Raw genomic sequence first — 22,640 nt, forward strand, 5'->3', positions numbered from 1 at the left:
AAACTTGAGTCCCAATTCTGGAAGTGTTCACTCACGCAAGTAGACCCACTGGAGAAAGCAGAACTACACTTGTAAAAGTTTATAGGATCGGGCCCATAACGTACAGAAACAGCCAGTCCCCCACTCATTGCAACCATTAATCAATTCCTTTTCCAAAGAAGTAGCGTGCTTTAGGTCAGCACACACTAAGTAGCTCTGAAAATTTAGCAGAACATTCAGATTGCATCAGGTCAGCGTGGTCTTTGGGAAGCCCTTTGCTGTAGATCTGATCTATGTTCTAAAAACTGATCGAAACATTATGCTTACTACGCTTGCCAAGCTGCTGCTTTTCTGGAGTAGCCAGTGTTTTAAATGCAGCACACATTGTAGCAGTTAGCTACATAGCCATGTCCTATCAGACCTGCAGTGTAAAATACTTTACGTCTCTGTAGCTCTAAGATATGGGGAGCTTTAAGAGCTCTACCGACATTAATTATGCCTCACAACAAATATATATATTTGATATATTTGGAAATTTCTATCATACAGCAAGCTGTGTTTACAAGTTTGAACATTGGCCATGATACAGGCATAAGACAGATCCATCCCCAATATTTTTTCCTGCTCACTGATTGGGGAATCTCTTCATCCACCAATGAAGTGCAGCAACTTCTGGGATGGAGCTTAACCCTCTCGAACAGCATATACGATCATGCTACAACAGTTTAAAACAGGAAGTGAAAACATACGAAGTGTTTAGGTAGGCAGAACATAATTGCCAGAACTTGGTCAGAGAACAAAACTAGAATGATCTGAAACTTAAAAACCCAAAAAGAAAAACCACTCACAGATCTGTTTGCTCTTAGTTTAAAAAAAAAAAAAGGGGGGGGGGGGGCAAAAGTTCTCTCTCTTGAAAAGTTATGAGGGGGGAAAAGATTCCAATATTGAGACTTGCATCAAGTTTCATAACACATTTATACTCGCCATGGCAGGTGATTTATAACAGTCATGTTAGAAGCGAGAGCAGGCACTGTTTTATATAGGATAATAAAGTTTTCATCAACGAGAGGTTCATATAAATGCCACTTTTAATCATGAACAAGTTTGCTTTCAAGTAAAACTAATATTGTTTTAAATAAAATATAAATTAACAGGTAAGAAGTTATACCAGGAAAGAACAAAAATAAAGACAATGTGCACATGTGTCTGTTCCACTAGGACTAACTGAAGTCTGTGCATTTTCCAGTCCTTTCAAGCTTATGAGAATTTCAGGGAGATCTCTGGACCATCATGAAACACTGTTGAATGAAGGATTAAAAAGAAGTCACTTTTGCCACCATAAAACTATGCTTCTGAGACATCAAGGCGAAACCTGTAATGACTAAACGAAGCAATGATTTTAGTTGTGTTTTGCATAAACACAGCAGTAGCCACAATAGATGTTTCTCTTCCGTTGCAGTATTTCAACACTTTAAGATGTCAGTTTTTCACATTTTAACAGGTCTGTTTTTTACTGCTTCTAAAAAATCCCGCACTTCCTTTTTCTTGATTTATGAGGCTGAGAGTTTAGAAGTTGAGTGATATCAACCATGGACTTGAACAAAAATATGCATAGCTATATCCACTCATCCTAGCTAGTAAGTGATATTTCACAATTTTACTGAAGGAAGAGAAATCAATCATTCTGTAACCATAGGCTGCCTCCATTTATTCATTTACTGGCATCAAGTCTTGACTTCCCCTCCCCTTTAACATGAAAGTGCATTACTTTTTTAAATTAATTTTAAAAACCATTTTTGGCAGACATTCTCTAGTCCACTCGGCGTAGTCTGACCTCAATTTCCCATAATCTAAGTTGTTTCCAAAGCTCTTGCTGAGTTCAATACTGCTGGGAGAGGTTTCCTCATATGATTTTTTTGGGGAGGGGAGGACAGACAAAAAGGAGAAACCCTGAGGTAAAAAAAATGGCTTGTACTTTAAAAAGTCTAATAAAGAGGCTCTTTATCCTAGTGTTTCATAAGGCTCCTGGAATCTTCTGTGGTGGGAGGCCTTCCTCAATCCAGAGGGAAGCGGATGAGCCATTGCGCAGCATTCTCCGGTGAATCCGTCTCAGCCTCAGCAGATACAGCACAATGGACAGCAGCACAATCAGAAAACAGACGAAGAACAAGTAGTGATTGTAAACAAAGGAGAAGCCCCTCCAGTGGGAGTGATTTCCTCTGAAGTTCTCTTGCTGGATGTCTCTGAGAAACAAAGGGGAAAACACGTACAAAATAGGAAATAAGACTTCAATCCTTCAGCGAGGCAAAAAAATTGCCTTTTGATCATCTTACCGCAAAAACTGGAAGCACGTACACTAAACACGACTCAGCTCAACTATACTAATGTTTGCTATCTGAAGACAGGAGGTATCTGGCTGACTTGCTGGCATTTGTGTTTATCCACAGAGATATTTACTAGACATGCTTTGGTTTAAAATAAGCACCCAAACCCTACATACAAATGTTTTGTATGCTAAACTTGAAGCAATGTTTCTTCTGCTCCTGTTCGCCACCTGCTTTCATATCAAGCCATCCCACCATCCAAGCCTTGCACCTAACCATTTGTAAAAACAAGCAGTACCTTAAAGGTAAAAATCGTGTTCGGTAAAGGATGGCTCCCAATGTCCATTGCACTTCCTTATCATAAACCTGCAGAGCAGTTTTTAAATTGCTGTAGTTGATGGGAAAAGAGAAACCACTGTGGAACACTTCATACATCCAGGCAGACTTAAAACACTGATACCTACAGAACAAGCAGAATAAAGGCTGGTTATGTCATTTGATTTTTCATTTTTTATACTACTTATAAGGTGCCATCAGGTCACACAGTACTTAGATATACAAGATTCAGATCCCTGCTCTGAGGGGTTTATAATCCACTGTAAAGACAAGAATAGAGACAGCGCCAGGCCCAACGGTCTTGCACATTAAGACAGGCACAGAGAAGACCTAGTGTATATATAGGTGACAGAGGGTTAAATGATCTCTTATTATTTAAGCCCACTCTTCTCCTCCGATCCAATACTGATGTGGGTTAGCTGTTCTGGGCCTCACCAGGAACTGGGGGGTTTGGTTCCCCTCCTCTTATGAAGGGATGGCACCAAGCACAATGAGACTAGAAAGCAACACGGAAGCCGTGATTCCTAGTCACCTGCTCCAATCACGAAACTACACCGCAAGGTAACACTTGTCCTGCCAATCAGTGACAAACCGAGATACCGCCGATTCCATTAAAAGTTTTATAAACCACAATAAAAATGCATTGCAAGATTGTTCCCTATACTCCAAGAGTTGCATTACTGTATCGCTAAAGAGCAACACTGGTTTATGATCAATCTTTTTTTATAGCGGATGCAATTCTTAAGCTTCACTCAACCTGATCACAATGGGTCCCTTCTGGCCTGGGAATCTATAAAACTCATTCAGATTTCCAATGCTTTTTTAAAAATGAGAGAGACCCACCTTGTCTCTCTAATATCTCGGGACTGACACAGCTACACCTATGCAGCATATAACAATGGTTTTAAAATAAGTCATTTGGGCACGATGCGTCTCTTCTGGTAACTCTGCATGAATGATTTCTGCTGTACAAACATGAATACTCACTTCAATCGATGGAGATCAGCATGTGATGCATAAAGACCATGGTCAAAACGTTCCTGCAGGACAGACCACTTAGTGGCACAATAATCCTTAACAAAAACAAAAACAAACAAGGCTGTTTACATATTGAATTAAGCAAAATATACTATGCCACTAGATAAGCAACTTTATAAATCATGAAATGTAATTTAAAAATAAAAGTCAAGGGAAGCCTGGCAAAAAGTTAGTGGGTCACAGTTGGTTTGTGTTCTGGTCCCTTTTTATATGATTTTAAGCACATATGCTGTGTGACAGATAAAAACTAAAGAAACGGTAGTTACATTTTTAAAGTGTAAGAGTTCTGCCTGAGTTTTCTGCAGTTCCTCTGGAGTTCAGCTCTCAAATTCTGGGATGGATCTTGCTCACCCTAGAATTCCTCTACTATTATGTAGTAGTGAATCGTTCTCATGAGAAAACCCTGATGAGGCCAGACAATGAGCTACTGTAAAGTTATATACGTAAAAGGAGCTTGGATTCCAAAGGAAAAGCTTCATTGCCCCAGTTTCAGAAGTAGACGCTGTTTTGGATTACTAGGAAGATGATACCTCAAGAATGCTTTACCTTTGCAGCTTTAATAAATTTAGCAGCATTGTAGTCTCCTCCCATACGCAATACATCTTCGGTACAGTAGAAGAACTCAGAGAAGCCATAAAACTCGCTGTTCTGGAAGTGCACTGCAGGCTGATAGATGCCGTTTAAAGAGGTCTGGGTTTCATTGGTCTTATTCATGAGAGGCTGAATAATTTCACGACACAGATTAAAATCTCCAGTCCCTCGCATATACAGTGTCTGTCCATTCTGTCGGATTTCATCCTCAATCTCTAGCGGCAGGCAAGGGTCCAGGTAGGGAAACTCAGAAGTCATACCAGTCTGTTTACCCAGAAGTCTGTCACAAGATTAAGCACAGTTGAAACAATCATAGGTATAGTATGCTCAGAACCCTATTTTGGACAAAAATGCATCATCAAAACAGACAGAATGAAGACCAAGTCATTCTGACTTGAGCAAATTTTGGCACCTACTTTTACATTCAGAAATGACCATACAGAGTACATTAAGTCAGGCACACGACGCTAAATCTACCAGAGTTACAAGCCATTTGGCCTGGAGACAGAGAGAACAAAAATCCAAGCAACTGCAGATTTTTTTGTTAAGGTTTTACACTAACTCCATGAAGTGCATCTAAAAAACGTCATGGTGCAGAGCAGGCTTTATTCACAATCCCGAAGCTACCAGAAATAACAGCTGCATCTCTTCTCCAGTTACCGCTTGGCTAACAGATGCAAAAGTATTTAATTATCATCATTAAAGAAACGTTTAATAAAAACAGTAACTGGAAGTTGGTACCAAAAAAAAAAACGTATAGGTGCCGCTAAAATGGCTTCTAAGGCCCAGTCTACAATGCCTCGCATTTTGGATCAAGGAGGTGTCAACAGCAAGGTGCTGTACTGTAACTCCCCCCTGTGGACACTGCGCACACAATCTAAAATAAGCAAAGTTAATAACTTAGTGCAACTTGATAACTTAATTGGTTAATAACACAGTAAAAGCATCCTGACTGGTTAATAATTAAGTCACACAATGTTTTAATATCATGTGCCGCAAAGAGCCACAGGAGACGCATTAAAAAGCTACTTGTGGCTCGCAAGCTTCAGTCTGAGTATTACTGCTCCAGATTGAGGCAGTGCGGGATCTGGAGGAGATTTCTGTTTTGAGGGTGAGTCAGAGAATTTTCCCCCAGCCCCAAAAAAGAAAACAATTATTCTATTTATCCAGTCAGACATCTGGCACCTGCAGTTAACTATACAGCTAGAACAGACTGCTTGGCTCAATGAAGTGTGAGCACCTCACATGGGCTAATTCAAAATGCTCCCAGGCCCTCCTGTGGCTGACGGAATAATTCCTCCACCAGCAATCTCAATGGTAATTTACAGCACTTGTATAAAAATTGACTATTTCCTAGAATGGAGCTTCCAAATAATTTGCTAGAATGGCAGGTCTTGGGAACACCAAACACTTTGGATCATGAAAGCAGGCTTAGGTGGTTCTCCCAGTCCACCCTTTCTTCCCTGGAGCTGGACAGTTCTGCAGCACTGACAGTAAAGCCAGGCAGCAGCATTAAAGCACTTGAGTCCTGCTTAGCTAGCCATTCTCTGAACATCATACATCTGCAATTTGTGGGGACACAAACCTATTTCAGTCCATCAAAGTCCCAGCGTATTCAAGTTAGGGAATGAGTAGTAATAGTATTTAAAGAGGGACAGTATACTGCTCAACAATTTTAGATGTGTCCATTTGGGGGTCTACATTTTGCTTGGGTTTTCAGGACAGTTTAAGTATTTATAATATGCAATCAGCCACACAGCAAATTACCTGTTTCTAAACATTGTGTTGGTAAATATACTGTCCTCGTATCTCTGCCGTGCTGCATTCCCACCAAAACCAAGGAACGTCGCTACGTACACTCTGTACACGTGCTCGGTCTGATGAGCATCACAGCCCAAATTGAACTCTGCAAGTAAGTTTTTGGCTACTTCCTCCTGCAGGCACCCAAGTGACAGGAGATTAGAGAGACTTTTGCAATACAAAGCAAAGCTAGTCACTACAAGCCTGTGAACACCAGAGTGCTACAGGCACTGAAGTGTCATTTCAGATCGGGTTCTCACAGCTTCTCAGAGACTCTACATTCAGCCACTCTCACTCAGATCTCCTCAGACATGTCCCGATATTGCTTGTCAAAATTTCTGAAGCACTACAGAGAAAACACCAGTTCCAAAGACACTTCGGGCTGGTCTCCACTATGGGGAGATCGATGCTGCTGCAATTGATGTAGCAGGGATCGATTTAGCGGATCTAGTGAAGACCCACTAAATCAATGGCACAGCGCTCTCCGGTCAACTCCAGCTCTCCGAGAAGAGTAAGGGAAGTCAACCAGAGAGTGTCTCCTGTCGACTCAGCGCAGTGAAGACACTGCCATAAGTCAACCTAAGCTATGTCGACTCCAGCTACATTATTCACGTACCTGGAGTAGCGTAACTTAAGTTGACTTACCCCAGTAGTGAAGAGAAGCCCTTCATGTAGAAGGTGCCAAGGGAATCAGCGTAATGGTGCATGGGGGTTCCAGCATCTGCAGTAGCAGGCTCACAAACATCACAGGCATTTTCTTGGTACACAGTCAAGAGGACAGAGGGAGGACCAGGGTATCACAAAAACTCTTTAGATCTAACATCTGACCACAAGTTCAGATAGTATAAAACTATATGCTGGTAAACAATTCTTTGCAACTCCTCGTACAATCAAATTCATATTTTTTTTTTTAAATAGCACAAATAGTCAGTTTCCTCTCCCTGTTCAATTTTTGAAACACTTATACTTTAAGTGCTTTGTCAAAGACTTATAATAAAATAAGGAGCCCAGATAGTATGTCTTTCAAAGATTAAGATGATCCCCCATTAACAATGGTATTGAATTCCAAGTTTTTAAAGAAGTCTCCTATCAGATTTCCACTCCAGTACCCTCTTCCTACATATGGGCATATCCCATAGATGTGTGTAGGGAGAGGGGGAAGTATATTGCAGTAGATCTTTTGTGTTAAGAGGAGAATTCTGCCCTCTATCTGAAGAGGCAGTGTTTGCTAATACAACTGTTCAGAGGAGGAAAAATGCAATTTCACAGACTGCTTAAATAAAAATTGTTTAGTTTTAACAATGTATTGTGGGTCTAAGCCTGTGGTTCTTATACAGTCTCTCCTCTGGCAAATTTCCCAGGAAGTCAATGGGAGTTTGCCTTATTCAAGACTTTGGGATTTGCCCTAAAAATCAATACATACTTTTGAGATTAAAATAAGTCATATTGTTCCATTTGAAATTTAGAAACAAGTTAGTTCTAGTCTTTTCTACAGCACATATACTGTGTAGTGCACATAGCACATTTTGTTTAATACAATGACCTGTTACTTTGATCAATTTCTCATGTTCTACCTTATCAAGGGAAATTACATAAATAAATACAGCTCCCTTCTCATGTGGGAACTACACAACTTTTAGCATGAAAACTCTTAAGTATGCTTAGAAAAATCCAATTAAGAAAGTTAAAATACTTGTACAAATGAACGTTCCACTATGCTTTATCAACTTTTTTTTTTTTCCTTCAAATGAACAAAACACAAATAAATTGCTTAGCTGATGAGGGACTTGTGGTCATGTCTTCTCTTTCCTGGTTTTGGGATGTGATGTAATGAAACAAAAACCAATGGATATGGGTTAAAAACAGGAAAAAAAAAAAATGAAGGAAAATTGTACAGATAATAACCTGCTGTGAAGAGGCAAAGCTTACAGTTTTAGGGACTTCATATGCTATCTGGGTCGACACGCCGCCCATGTCGAGAATACCCACTGTCCTCTTACGAATGATAGCTTCCTTGTTCTCACTGGTAGGGATATGCACCTCCACTACTGCATCATCCTCTGGAACACAAAATGGATATCTGGCACTACCGAGAAATACATTTGGGATGGGATCTTAAGCAGTATCAAACTCAAAGAGAAAGAACACCTTCCACTGAACTGCTGTGTTGTTAATGACAAATTTTAATACTGAACATGAATCACTAGACTAGTCACGTGAAATTTAAATATCGCTCTTTGCGCAGTGCGTGACTGGTGTGCTCCAGTATGCACATTGGGCCTATTTGAAGACACTCATTAAAAAATAATTATCTGGCACTTTACCGTCTCCCCCCCCTCCCGACCCCGTGTGTTGACAATATACAGGAAGTTTCTTCTAAAATATAATTAATATACTTGCCATCATCAATATGTTCAAATCGTCCCAAAACAAAATTGATGCCAATCCACGCATATACTCCTAGAAGCATTTAAAAAAAATAGTTTGTAAAAATTTTAGGTAACTTTTTTAAAACCTATTACAGTTTAGTCTCCCTCAGTTATCTTTATGTTCATTTCATTTGTTAATACATTGTATGTCAACTGCGTTACATGCAGAAACATTTATTTTTATAAGCATTCCTTGAAAATTTAATAGTTTTTGTCACCTAAAATATTCAAACAATTCTCAGAAAATCCTAGCTCATTAGTTTAATCATTCAGTAGTTCAGTCATTCTTTACGGCAAGTTTTTAAGTAAAAAAATTCAGAATAAAATCAGAAGATCTTGTCATCTAAGTAAGGCTACGTTTTAGTCACGGGTATTTTTAGTAAAAGTCATGAACAGATCACTGGCAGTAAAGAAAAATTCATGGCTCGTGACCTGTCCATGACTTTTACTATATATGCCTGACTAAAACTTTTTGGGGGGGAGGGGAAATCAGCTCAGGGGGACAACCCGGGGGGCACTGCAGGTGCTGTAAGTGCTCAGGGGAGTGGCAGGGGTGGGGCGGGATTCTCCCTACTCGGCTCCTGAGCTCCTCCGCTCCGCTCCGCCCCAAGCCCCGGTTCTGCAGCTCCCATTGGCTGGGAACCGCAGCCAATGGGAGCTGTGGGGGCGGTGCCTGCCAGCAGAGGCAGCACGTAGAGCTAGGAGCTGAGGGAGGGGAGTTCCTGTAGTCCTTCCAGGGAGCCCGCCCCTAGGTAAGCACCGCCCCGCACCCCAATCCCCAGCCCTGAGCCCCCCCACCCCCCATACCCAAACTCCTGCTGCTGGGGGGCGAGACTGCCCCAGCAGCAGCCGGTGCAACTGGCCCAGGGGCTGCCTGAGCTGCTCAGGCGGCCCCTGGGCCAGGCACACCAGCAGCCGCTGCAGAAGTCACGGAAAGTCAAGGAATCCGTGACAAACACGGAGCCTTATCTATAAGCCAGTTATAGCCAACTATTCTTCCTCTACAGTGAGCTTATATGTTTCTAAAAAGAGTACTTTTTTCATACAATCATAGAAATACAGGGCTGGAAGGGATTTTGTGAGGTCATCTAGGACAGCCCCCTGCACTGAGGCAGGACCAAGAAAACCTAGATCATCCCTGACAAGTGTTCGTCCTGCCTGTTCTTAAAAGTCTCCAGTGATAGGATTCCAAGGTTGTGGAATCCCCATTATATCGGACTCTGGCTGATGTCAGAAATAAGAGAAAATGGACACACATACCTGACAGCTACATAAGGAGGCATTCGTTATTTCTCCTGATTTTAGATGACATTTTTCATAAATTATTGGGGCATTTTTTGCTTTTGACCAGAATGCAAAACAGTTGCTGTTGAGACATAAGATCTCTTAACTTACCAAGCATTTGGACAAAGAAAGCAGCCAGAAATAAAAAGAATTTAACAAAACGGGACTGGAAAGAAACAAAAATATTTTAAAACGGTTTTCTTCTACAGCATTAACTTACCTTCCTGTTTCCCCGAAATAACTTCTGCATGAGAGTCCGAAAACAGAAAATCAAAATGCACAGGAATATCAGTGAGCAGATCTTCTAGTATTGCCTTCTGCTGGCTGCAAAATTACCAACATTTTGAACAATGGTTAAACTACTCAAAGCACTAGGATCTTTAAACTAAATATTGAAAGAAATAAGGTACCAATTCACCTCTCAGGCAGGATTCTCATCCCTGCAGTACAGAGGATATAGAGAGGAGTTTCTTTGTGTTTTGCACGGGGCACGTGTTCTGCAGCGAAGTTCAGAAGTGGAGAAATATAATCGCTGACTCTTTCAGGAGAGCTAGCAAACTCTGAAATGCCTAGAGAAACAGACAGATGAATGAGGAAGTGCCAAGTGTAAGGTAACAGCTTCTTTCACATAAAGCATCGAACTTGCTTTTAAAAAAAACACAAACTCACAGGCTTTGAAGATTTAAAGTAATTATTTTTACATAAAGTCAGCTATTTGCAAATGCTAACCAGTTTTATCAGAAAAGGGCTCACAATCAGTTAATGTGTATAAGGGAATTACTTAAAAACTAAAAAAAAAAAAAAAGAGATTTGCTCTACTAATAACTTTCCAGCTAACAGTCAATGCAAGGCATAAACCAAGTACAAAATACTACTCAAGTATCTATGCTATATAACACCCTCATAAGAATTGATGGTAATTTCTTTTTGGCTGGAGCAATATAAGATAGTGACTTCTACAGTTCTGAAATGCCGTTTACCTCACCTTACATTTCAAGATGTTTCAGTTCATTGTGGTTTTTAAGTTAAGATTAATATAACTCTTAAGTGTTCAGCACAGACTTTGGCCCAATCTTCACTGTGATCATAACAGTGCTAGCTATGCTATCACCAGCATTTCCATGGTTAGCATACACAGAGATATTTTCACACAATGGCATGAGAACTATGCAACAGGAAGACATGGATTGGACTTCAAAAGGAGATTGCTTAAACTCTTACTTTAAAAGTTCCCTAACAGTTTTTAGTTATTCAAATACATTGTTCCAGTAACAGTTACCCAATTGTCTACTTTCAAATTTGAGACAGATTCCATTTAAGTAACAAAATCAAAACTGATTCTAACTGAGCAGAACTGGTTATTTAACTGACAACTCAACCTGTGATTCTTATAGGTACCTCCTACCTCCACATTGGCAGCACTGTAACAAACTGTAAAGCTGAATAAAGCACCTTTCAAACCAAACACAGATGAAGTCGATGGAGAGCTACAATAATGTAGTTGTACATTTCATAGTCCTTTGGGAAGCCACTGCAATCCAGCCATTAATATATGTATGTAATATATGTAAAATTTGATATGTAGCAATTTTAAATAATCTGTGGCAAGAATTGCTTTATTGATCTGCCTAAATATGAAGTATATATTACTCCTTAATTTACAACTGCATATAAGATTTTAAAACAAGGGTTCTCAAACTGGGGGTCGGGACCCCTCAGGGGGTCACGAGGTTATTACATGGGGGGTTGCGAACTGTCAACCTCCCCCCAAAATCCCGCTTTGCCTCCAGCATTTATAATGGTGTTAAATATATAAAAAATGTTTTAAATTTATAAGGGAACGGGTCGCACTCAGAGGCTTGCTATGTGAAAGGGGTCACCAGTAAAAAAGTTTGAGAGCCACTGTTTTAAAAGATGTACATAGGTTGGTTGGTTGTATTCCAACTGACCTTTTAGGCAGCAGGAAAGAGTTTTTGATTTTGAAGTTAAAAACCCTATTTTCTCATGCAAACCGAGCATGATTATTTTTATGATTGGAGACGGGAACAAGCTACATTATGACGACATTTCAAAAAGCTTAATTTTCAGATGTTCTTTAAATTAAGATAATTTTCATGAAGTTGCAACACTGTTCTATTTATTACTCTGAGGTCCTTATAAAAGGCTGTTTATTAAATACACCTAATTATTCAAATATGCCTAAAGACCAATTGTATCTACTGGACTCCAAAAAAATCAAAAAAGAAGTCAGCTCTCTTCTGAAAAATGAAACCTTGGGTTTTCAATATGAATCTTGAATACTGTTTTGGGTTAGATAGTTAGCTGTTTAGAAAAAATTACTGAACATTAGGGTTTTTCATACCTGGTTTAATTTTCATAACCACTGGTTTTCTGTTTTTGTCCCTCATTTGTTTGATGTCCAACAGATCATGCGGGTTGCCATTGTGTCTTGGCCAACAATACACGAAGATCCTAGACCCGCTGCTACCACAGTCTACCACGATGCCATAGTTCAGATTGGGATTGCTGGTATCTGTAGCTTCAGTGTCAGTCACTCGAGCAAGGTATCTAGAAGAAAAAGTGGCTAAAGTCTATTGGGAATAAGGTTTTGTTTATATATTTGTATTACAAATGTGATTTGATACACCAGACTAAAAAATATCAACCACTTTTGCCTTCTATTAAAGGACCTCAATTTTTTACAGACATTAAGGCACACAACACATTGTGAAATTTGTAAGCATTATCTTCATTTTACACAGGGATAACATGAAGCACAGAAAAGAGAAATGTCTGCCCAAAATCATCCAATTGCTGGTGGCAGAACTGGAAGTAGAAGCCAGGAATTCCTGACTCCCAGTCAGAAATGTTATCTACTACACAACACTTCTCCTTCCACCTTTTATATGTGGGGATAAGGACAAATCAAACATGCTAAATTATTGGAAAGTTTAATAGTTAATAAACTAAAAGCAATTTTAAGTGAGGAGAGGTACTTCTAAAGAGAAACACGAGTGAAAAAATTTAAAATGTAACTATGCAACATATAGACATTCACATACAGTTGATTTCCCCTTATTAGCAACCTCTCTGTTGCCAGCAATGAGTTGCTATTATCTGAAGGTTGTCAATAAGCAAAAGACAGATGTGCAGAGCTGCAACTAGGGGAGGAAGCACTGCGACACGCATGATACGTCTCCCTGCAGCCCTGCAAATCTGCCTATGGTTGGAAGGGGAGGCTGTGGTCAGGGCAGCAACGGGGAGGGTTGTAAGGCTGCAGCCAGGGAAGGCACGTCCGACTGCTTCCTTCCTTTGCTGCATCCCTGCAAACCTTCCTGAAGCTGGGGCTTGGCACATCCCTGCACTTCCTTCCTGGCTGCTGTCCTGCAAACCTGCAGCCAATGTAAGAAGCACTGGGACATGCTGAGCCTAGGTTCCCGGTATCACGGCAGGGCACAGCCTGGAGAGGACAGACAGGTACCGTGCAGCCTCTCGGGCCCACAGTGATCCCGCTCCCTGTGGAAAGCCCCTGCAGCTTCCCCTTCCAGCTGCAGGCAGGGTTGTGGGACTGCAGCCAGGGATGGCATATGAAAAAGTTGTCAATAAGTCACATGCCTGTTGCCAATATCTAAATCCCATTAACATTAAAGGCACTGGGACAGGATCGGTTCCTGGCAAAACGTTGCTATTACCTGGAAGTTAATATTCTGATTGTTATTAAGTGGCATCCACTGTATATGTAAGAGAGAGAGATAAACATGTACAATTGTCCAACAAGCTCAAGATAAGAGTACCAAAAAGATATAGTATATAAAAAGTTCAGACCTCACTTATAAGCTTGTTTAGGAGTTTACACCTGTGCCTTCAAAATACAAAAAACAACAAATGTGAAATTACCCCAAAAGTGATATACAAGGTTTGGAGAGAGGAAAGATTACTCCAAGACTGATTTCAGTGAGCAGCATCTTACATAAAATGCTTTCAGTCAATTTATTTTTCCATGTGGCTTTGTACACACCAGGAGATCCAATCACTACTCACTGGTTCAACTGTTTGAAGTGATCAACATGGAACCCCTGAGTTATGTTCATTTCCTGTCCTGAACATTATATTAGTCCTCACCTGTGAAACTTTTTATCCCTGTACGAACGCCCATATTTATTCCGGATGACAAGGGAATAATAAAGCAAGGAGACGGCAGCAGAAAGTATTCCAATGACAATAATTTGTCGCAAAGTGGTGTTCAGTATACGAGGACACCCCACTGGGGAGATGCTGAAGTGCCAGGAAGCAGGAAACAAACAGGAGATGCTGATCCTGAAATTCATAAAGGAGATAGACTGCTTGAAATGCATCCTAACAGCAGGGAGCTAAGCCTTCCCAAAACTGGCTAAGAATTTGAACAAATACTTAAATGAACTTCCAACTTTAAAGGTACATAACAAAGGACCTGCTCCTGTTTCTAATAAAATTACACTAAACTCAGTGGGATCAAGATTACACCCTGAATGCTCAAAGCTAGAAGAATTATTATCACAAGTTTAACAGCCAACAAACACCTTTCTGTTGGAACATGCATCCTACAATTTCAGTCATCAAACAGATCTTTTTTTCCATCTTTAACTACCAAAATCTTAACGTCGCACAGGCCTCCAACTCAGGTTTTGCTTATGTTTCAATGACATCCAGTGTTAACAGAGGTGAACAATAATTGCCTTTGTAAATTGCGAACGAGCTGGAAACCCAAATACTTCGGCACTATGATAGTACATAAGAATTAGGTAATGAAACTGAGTATTAATCAAACAGCCTTACTTCCCTGTACAAGCAGAGCAAAAATGAAAAACCCAAAGACACACAGTAAGTACTAAGTGAGACTTACAAAAAGTAATCTGATGTGATATTAGCAACACAAGTAAGGAAATGGAAACATATTTTCCCCCTCTCAGATTGTCACAATGATTCTTAGGCAAGTGTTTGACACGTGCAGCATTCTAATCCACTACACAAACTTTACAGTTCTTCAGTTCTGCTTCAGAAGCCATGCATAACAAGTTTTAAAAGCTGCGCAACAAAAGCTTCTTTCATAAGGCTCATTAGCACAAACATATCAGAATGAGTTTTGAGTATAAATCTGTTAAAACCCTTTCTGATAAGAACGGCCATACTGGGTCAGACCAAAGGTCCATCTAGCCCAGTGTCCTGTATTCCGACAATGGCCAATGCAAGGTGCCCCAGAGGGAATGAACAGAAAAATCATCAAGTGATCTGTCCCGTTGCCCATTCCCAGCTTCTGGGAAACAGAGGTTAGGGACACCATCCCTGCCCATCCTGGCTAATAGCCATGGATGGACTTATCCTCCATGAATGTATCTAGTTCTTTTTTGAACCCTGTTATGGTCTTGGCCTTCACAACAGCCCCTGGCAAGGAGTTCCACAGGTTGATTGTGCATTGTGTGAAAAAATACTTCCTTTTGTTTGTTTTAAACCTGCTGCCTATTAATTTCATTTGGTGACCCTAGTTCTTGTGTTATGAGAAGGAGTAAATAGCACTTACATATTTATTTTCTCCACACCAGTCATGATTTTATAGACCTCTATCATATCTCCCCTTCGTCGTCTTTTTTCCAAGCTGAAAAGTCCCAGTCTTATTAATCTCTCCTCATATGGCAGCTGTTGACCCCTAATCATTTTTGTTGCTCTTTTTGGAACCTTTTCCAATTCCAATATAGCTTTTCTGAGATGGGGCGACCACATCTGCATGCAGTATTCAAGATGTGGGTGTACTATAGATTTATATAAAGGCAATATGATATAGCCTAATTTGCATTTTAATTGAGCTATATTAAATGCCACTGTAATTACTTTCCTTTAATACCATTGTTTCATGGCACTCAATCTGTTGGGCTCTGGAGGATGGTGTTACAGTACAAGTGCTTTATAATTCTAACACCTCTATTCTGCATTTATTCTTCGCTTTGCATAATCATATTCTGCAGAAATGTGATCCAAGACTCCTCACTTTTCATTTTCAGAACAGTTTCCAAATAACTAACCAATTAATCCTCAACATCTCTGTGAGGTGGGTGGTATTGTCCCCATTATAGAAATATGGGAAAAAAGATGTTGAGTGGATGCCCAGATTTAGAGGCACTCAAACCTCAGAGCTGGGATTGGAGTTCAAGATTTCTAGGGTTGCAGTCCTCTATTCATCATATTGCAACTCTATCTGTTTGATATTGAGGATTAGTTTAAGAGTCTCACCTTCCCATGTTGGGATATTCTGATCAGGGCAGGCAGGCAAATTAGCTTGTGTTCTAGTATCATCATCTAGACATCCCAGATTTATAAGGCACATGGATCCTCCTCAGAGCCATTGTTCTTCTATTCCTGTATAAAACAGAATTTAGTTATGTTAAAAAGTGATATTCTCACCAAGACCCCAATCCTGTAATTCAGGAGCCCGAATGAAGTCAAACATTTATTAGGATTAGTTTTATATACTCCTTGCAGCATATCTGGTAGAGAAACTCATTTTGAGGAGTTTCATCTTTAGCTCGCGTAAATCACCAACAGGGATGCCAGCCCCCCAAATACAAACAATTCCACCTGTATTCTTCTTGGGGATTTTTTTTTAAATTTTCAACATTTCAAACACAAAAAGCAATAAATCCAGACTACATTTCATTAATATTCTTAAATAATGGATTTCTTTCCAATTAATCCCAAAGCACTTTACAAACATAGACCCCCAATACTGCAACAGGATCTGCAGTCGGTTGATGGGATCCCATATGGATGCATGGGTACATCCACACAAATCACACTGCAAGATTGAAGCCCTAAATATATACTGTATGAATTATATGCATGGATCACTTACCCCTGAAATGCAACCACCAATGAGATGGAACAGCAGCTGTAACAGTACACAGCAACACCATATAAAAAGCTCAAGACGGGTGGTGCTGAAGAACAGTGAATCAAGTTGGAACTGCAGGGAGAATTTAAGGACAAAATCTGAATAATTAAATTGGAATTTGATCCACACCAGCATTAACACTTTTCAACAGAGAAAACCTACCAGTTTACAAAAATTTCCGATATGTGATTTTTATCTACTGTTAAAAATAACACAACTGAGGGAAAGAAAGAAAAAAAAAAGACACCTTTTTCAGTTTACTTTCCCATTTGACAGCACCTTTCATATAGTCAATTTCATGTCTGTGTGGGCTTCAAATAATAACAATGGAAATAAACATTAAAACCATGTAAATATAATTCTGAAACCACAAATTGCCAGGGAAACTATCAGGCATATGTAATATCGGACTACTTTTGACTTCTTTTGCTTTATATTTTTTAAGCTTGTCTAGGTTTCATATTGGCAATGTTCCTTTATTAAATAAGTAAAAAGTTACTATTTCAAAATAATTTTGGATGTATGATTCTTATTTATGGTCACACATGCCCACTTTTACTTGAACCATCATCTCAGTCAACGACTATGTAAATCCAGATTACAAGTTAAAAAAAAGCAGTGGAGTTTCTGAACAAAACCAAAAATGATTAGGGGGCTGGAGCGCATGATTTATGAGGAGAGGCTGAGGGAACTGGGATTATTTAGTCTGCAGAAAAGAAGAATGAGGGGGGATTTGATAGCTGCTTTCAACTACCTGAAAGGGGGTTCCAAAGAAGATGGATCTAGGCTGTTCTCAGTGGTAGCAGATGACAGAACAAGGAGTAATGGTCTCAAGTTGCAGTGGGGGAGGTTTAGGTTGGATATTAAGAAAAACTTTTTCACTAGGAAGTTGGTGAAGCACTGGAATGTTACCTAGGGAAGTAGTGGAATCTCCTTCCTTAGAGGTTTTAAGGCCAGGCTTGACAAAGCCCTGGCTGGGATGACTTAGTTGAGGATTGGTCCTGCTTTGAGCAGGGGGTTGGACTAGAATACCTCCTGAGGTCCCTTCCAACCCTGATATTCTATGAAGTAACGAAGAACTATTTTTGAAAGAAGTTGTGAGACCTGGATCGCTAGATGCATTTTCTACCTCAGCTCAAAAATCCACATAGCAAATGCAACAGACACCATCACTGCCTTGAATATGTGTTTTCAAAATGACACATCAGCCAGCCTTAATTATTCTATCAGATATGCTGTAAAACAAAGATGCTACAAGACATTTTGAGAGTTAGGTTAGCGCAACAGGCAATTCTCTGTTAGTGCTGCAGTCAGTAAAACGGTGTCCTTCAATACTGTGGAAGCCTGGAACTATCAATATTTCAAGGTCTGCATGGCCTTTAGCAATGGGAGGCAGATAAGCGTTACTGACCCAGATGACAGAATTTAAATTCTGTATTCGGAGAGGGTTTTTTGTTTATTTTCCCCTTTGAAAGAAAGTAACATGGTGCAAACCTATAGGGTCACAGTGCAGTGTATGGTTTGATTAGCAAGTTAAGGACAGTAGCTCAGGAACATTAGTATTGCTTAGGGCAAGCGTACACTACCACACTACTTTGGCGTGGCTACCCCAATGCAGCTGCACCTCTGTAGCACATCTGGTGAAGACATGCTATGCTGACAGGAAAATGCTCTCCCATCAGCATAATGACTCCACCTCCGCAAGAGTGTTCTTTTCACAACCGAGCGAGGTAAGTTACATCGAGACCAGCCCAGTTAAATAGGATAATAATGCCAAGCTCTTATATAGGCCTTTCCAACATTTTCACAAGCAACAACTATAACGGTCATTCATTCCATCACAGAGAGGGGAACTGACTGGCCCCAGGTTGGTCACATAGTGAGCTGCATAGCAGAATCAGGGCAGACCCCAGCAGGCTTAGCTCCCAATGCCCCTCCCCCCCGCCCCCCGGCCCTAATTCCCTAGACCTCACTCCCCTCCTAGACTCAGGATGAGAACCCTGGAGACCAGATTTCTAGTTCCCTCCTGCTATAACCCCCAAACCCCATCACAGAACTGGGAAAAGAACCCAGGAGTCCCAGCCCCCCTTCGTCCCATTGCTTTCCCAAGCCCAGGGATGGAAGGAACCCAGGCGTCCGGTCCCCAGACCCTTGCTCTAGCCATCGGACCCCAGCTCCGCCCCGCCCCGCCCGTCCGGGCGCTCAGGTGAGGAAGGAGAACCGAGGCAACTCCTCCTTCCTCTCCCGGGGCCCACCCGACCCCAACGCCCATCCCCGCAGCCCCGACCCTGCTCGTACCTGCTGGTCTCGCTCCGGCTTGGCTTGGCTCGGCCCCGGTACCACCGCGGCGCATAGCGACACCTCAACCATTCCCACTTCCGGGTCCCGCACGCCGGACGTGACGCAAGCAAGCCGGTAAACCCACAAGAAACTAAGGGAGGGGGGGAAAGGGCAATGAGCTGGGCTAAGGATTGGTCTGCGTGGGACTGGGGGCGTGGCTAAAGGCTGGCGCGGGGCTGAGATGGGGGCTAGGTTTGGGCAACAAGGCATGATGGGAGTCTGGCTAAGGCAAAGCATCACGGGAACTAGGTGTGAACTGGAAGCCTGGCTAAGGTAAAGCATCATGGGAGTCTGGCTAGCATCAGGTATGATGGGAGCCTGGCTAGGAGTGGGCTGGGGGCATGGCTAGGGTCAGGTATAGTGAAGGCTTAGTTATGGCAGGGCAGCTGCTTTGTAAGGGATCCAGGCAAATAATTAAGTGGATATTTAACTGCCCCTCACGTGGGGTTCATGCTGGGCCAGCTGGGGCTGCTCATTGACCTCCCCAATCTATATATATTTAGATTTATAGAGTATTGAACCATTGCAGATTTCCGTCATAATTAAAATTAACAATTAACACAGCCCCTTTTTAAATGCAATGTTTATTTTGTTGCACAGATACTAAAGGTTTTTCCAGCTGCATGTGCATTAACAGACCACTACTGTATTTATATCTGAAATCTTTGGCACTACTTATAAACGCTCTACACGCTTAGGAATCAGTTCTATAACTTCACACCATGGCACTGCACACATACAGTACTGGTAAGCCCAAATGTTTAAAAATCATCAGTGTCGGGACCCAAAAAATCATGAGACTGGTTTTAAAATCATGAGATTTTTAAAAAATGGGCTTCTGTTTATTTACCTTCTGGATTCTGGTACTTGGATCACATTTTCAAGCTTTTCTGTACAACCACGGGGCAGGGCCGGCTCTAGGCACCAGCAAAACAAGCTGGTGCTTGGGGCGGCACATTTTTAGGGGCGGCATGGCCGGCGCCAGAATGCCGCCCCTAAAAATGTGCCCCGGCCGGCCTAGCTCGCCACAGCGCAGGAAACAGCTGATTCGCGCACCGCGGCCGCTCGGGGTCTCCCCCTCCCTCCCAGGCTCTCAAACCTGGGAGGGAGGGGGAGATCCCGAGCGGCCGCGGCGTGCGAAACAGCCGTTTCACGCGCCGCTGCTCTCCCTCCCTACCTCCCAGGCTTGAGAGCCTGGGAGGGAGGGGGAGAAGCGGCGCCCGCGCCGCGACCACTTGGAGTCTCCCCCTCCCTCCCAGGCTCTCAAACCTGGGAGGGAGGGGGAGATCCCGAGCGGCCGCGGCGCGCGAAACAGCTGTTTCGCGCACCGCTGCTCCCCCTCCCTCCCTCCTAGGCTTGAGAGCCTGGGGGGAGGAGGCAGGGCTGGGGATTTGGGGAAGGGGCGGAGTTGAGGCGGGGCCGGGGGTGGGGTAATTAAAAAAACGGGGGGGGGGGGGAATTGTTTTTGCTTTGGGCGGCAAAAATCCTAGAGCCGGCCCTGCCACGGGGGCTAGAAATGTAATGGAGTTTTTAAATGAAAACTGAGATTCTCACATAATCACTCCACTCCAGGAACTGGGACTTTAAGAAAAGACATCAAATATCACACAAGACTCCTCAAATGTTGCAAGCTGGCGGCACTGCACTTATAAAAACATTGCACACTTAGGGCCTGATCCTGCAACCTTCACACTGAGGGCACTGTGCACTTTGAAGAACACTGCAGGTAAAATCCTGGCCCCATTGAAGTCAATGAGAGTTTTGCTATTGACATTAGTGGGGCCAGGATTTCATCCTGCATGCTTTGGGCCTGAGCCTACAAACACTTCCACATCGGAGTTGTTTTTGTGGGGATGTATTTGCAGGTTTCAGCTCACACTTTTGAATGCTTTGGCTATCGATTGTTTTATTTCTGCATGTTGACTGACAGAACTGGAGCACCTTTCAGTCACAAATCTACATGTGATCTTAACAAAGGCATTGTCCTTACAAATGCACGTTTAAGAAGTTTTACTTCTTAGTCTTTATGAACACTTGGTATTGGTCTTTATCTGCAAATCCACCCTTGGATAAAAACATTAAACAATTTCACATACAACAGACACGCAGGTAAATGTCAGTGGATGCAGCTCTATTGTATTCCACAGTCTAACAGATCATTAAAATGGAACCAAGAAACAGAACACTGAAAGACAAAGATTGCCACTGTAGTGTCTCCGGAATCATATTGTCAGGAATGGTCTACTAATTACATACTCCTGTCTTAAGTGCAGGGGACTGGACTAGATGACCTCTCAAGGTCCCTTCCAGTCCTACACTTCTATGATTCAGCCACTCTACCTGGATCAACAGGCCTTTTAGTGAGTCTTTCAATTAACACCGGACCCATCACATATGTCTGAGTTGCTAATAGCATAAAGTTCACAGCCCTGACTGGAATGTATCTGATAAAGTGTGTCTGTTTTTCTTCACATCTATTTACTGGTAATGCCAAGGGCTCTTCCAGCCAGGTTGGGGAGCCTGCTAATTAGAAGAGAGCTAAAAGATTTTTGCATAACATTTAAAATATGCCTAAGTGGAGATGCTGTTTGTCTTATTTTGATAAGAAGTGACTTGAGGTCAATTTTTGTGTGAAAAATGCCTTTGGGTAATGTTAACATTTACAATATAAAATACAGATCCTGGTAAGGATTATACATGTCAACAAAAGCTCTGTCTAGTTTACAGAATTATTTTAAACACTGTTCTCATATGGGTCCCAATCTGACAGGCACCTCCATGCTTAACTTTAAGTATGTGAGTAATCCCACTCAGTGGTTATATATCATGCAACAATATTTCAGTTCTCTGCTAATTAAATTCACTTGTATAAATGTTGATGGGACTGGGGCCATTATTTGGTCCTGTCTCCAAAACTGGCCACTCAGGACTGGAAACCATTTTATCTGGAACTTTATTTAAATGAGTTGAAACAAGTTGATTTATGGGTTTAGTTGGTTCCTTTTTTTACTTTAAATATGAGGAATATCAAGTCTCATCTTCCCTGTTTCTGCTGAAGGACTCATTGGAAGATCAGAGAACTGCAGTAGGAGCTTTTTCAGCCCTCATTGGAGGATATGTGGTTTTTAATCTTTCACAAAAATGGATCTACACTAGATTTCTTTTTATATCTTCCACCGATGCAGCTCCAGTAATGGTATCAGCAGTAGAAGCTCTAGTGTAGACAGTGCACTGGCATCTAGACTAAACCTATCCAGATGGTTGTATAATGGGCTGGGGCATCAGCCCAATTTCATCCTCCGGGCCCTGGTAGAAACCAATTTAAATGCAAAACCAAAATCCAGCCAGGTTGTGGTCATTAAAGCTGCCAGTGCACTTTCTGTATGTGTTTGAATATTAACTCTGCTACTAATTATTATTATTTTATTTATTATATTGCAGGAATGTCTAGAGGCCCAAATTATAGATTAGGACACCACTATGCTAGGCACTGTACAAACATAACACAAAAGACAGTCTGCTCTGAAGAGTTTGCAATTTAATCCAAACCAAATGCCAACCTAAATTCACTATACAATTTCAGATCGATAAGGGCTT

The 22,640-nt window shown here is 41.5% G+C and overlaps 1 protein-coding gene across 1 annotated transcript; it reads right to left on the reverse strand.

Annotated features, from left to right (window-relative positions):
- Positions 1–1,057: 1,057 nt before the first annotated feature.
- On the reverse strand, positions 1,058–19,076 carry ENTPD4 (ectonucleoside triphosphate diphosphohydrolase 4). Its single transcript, XM_065398285.1, has 14 exons — positions 19,002–19,076; positions 16,665–16,775; positions 16,046–16,171; positions 13,904–14,098; positions 12,144–12,349; positions 10,200–10,350; positions 10,002–10,105; positions 8,469–8,528; positions 7,998–8,128; positions 6,036–6,202; positions 4,224–4,548; positions 3,627–3,712; positions 2,602–2,763; positions 1,058–2,222 (listed from the first exon to the last, which is right to left on the reverse strand). Exons 3-14 carry the CDS (start codon positions 16,051–16,053, stop codon positions 1,994–1,996), a joined length of 1,824 nt encoding a protein of 607 aa, XP_065254357.1. The 5' UTR covers positions 16,054–16,171; positions 16,665–16,775; positions 19,002–19,076; the 3' UTR covers positions 1,058–1,993.
- Positions 19,077–22,640: the final 3,564 nt, after the last annotated feature.

Source organism: Emys orbicularis, chromosome 2 (assembly GCF_028017835.1).
Source record: "Emys orbicularis isolate rEmyOrb1 chromosome 2, rEmyOrb1.hap1, whole genome shotgun sequence".
NCBI classification, from domain to species: domain Eukaryota; kingdom Metazoa; phylum Chordata; order Testudines; family Emydidae; genus Emys; species Emys orbicularis.

Excerpts from the sequence above, each read along its gene's own strand:
- ENTPD4 (XM_065398285.1), bottom strand. Across the intron at positions 10,351-12,143 it reads GGTTATGAAAATTAAACCAG|GCATTTCAGAGTTTGCTAGC; the intron begins GTATGAAAAACC and ends CTGTTTCTCTAG. Across the intron at positions 8,529-10,001 it reads TATTTCGGGGAAACAGGAAG|GAGTATATGCGTGGATTGGC; the intron begins GTAAGTTAATGC and ends AAATGCTTCTAG.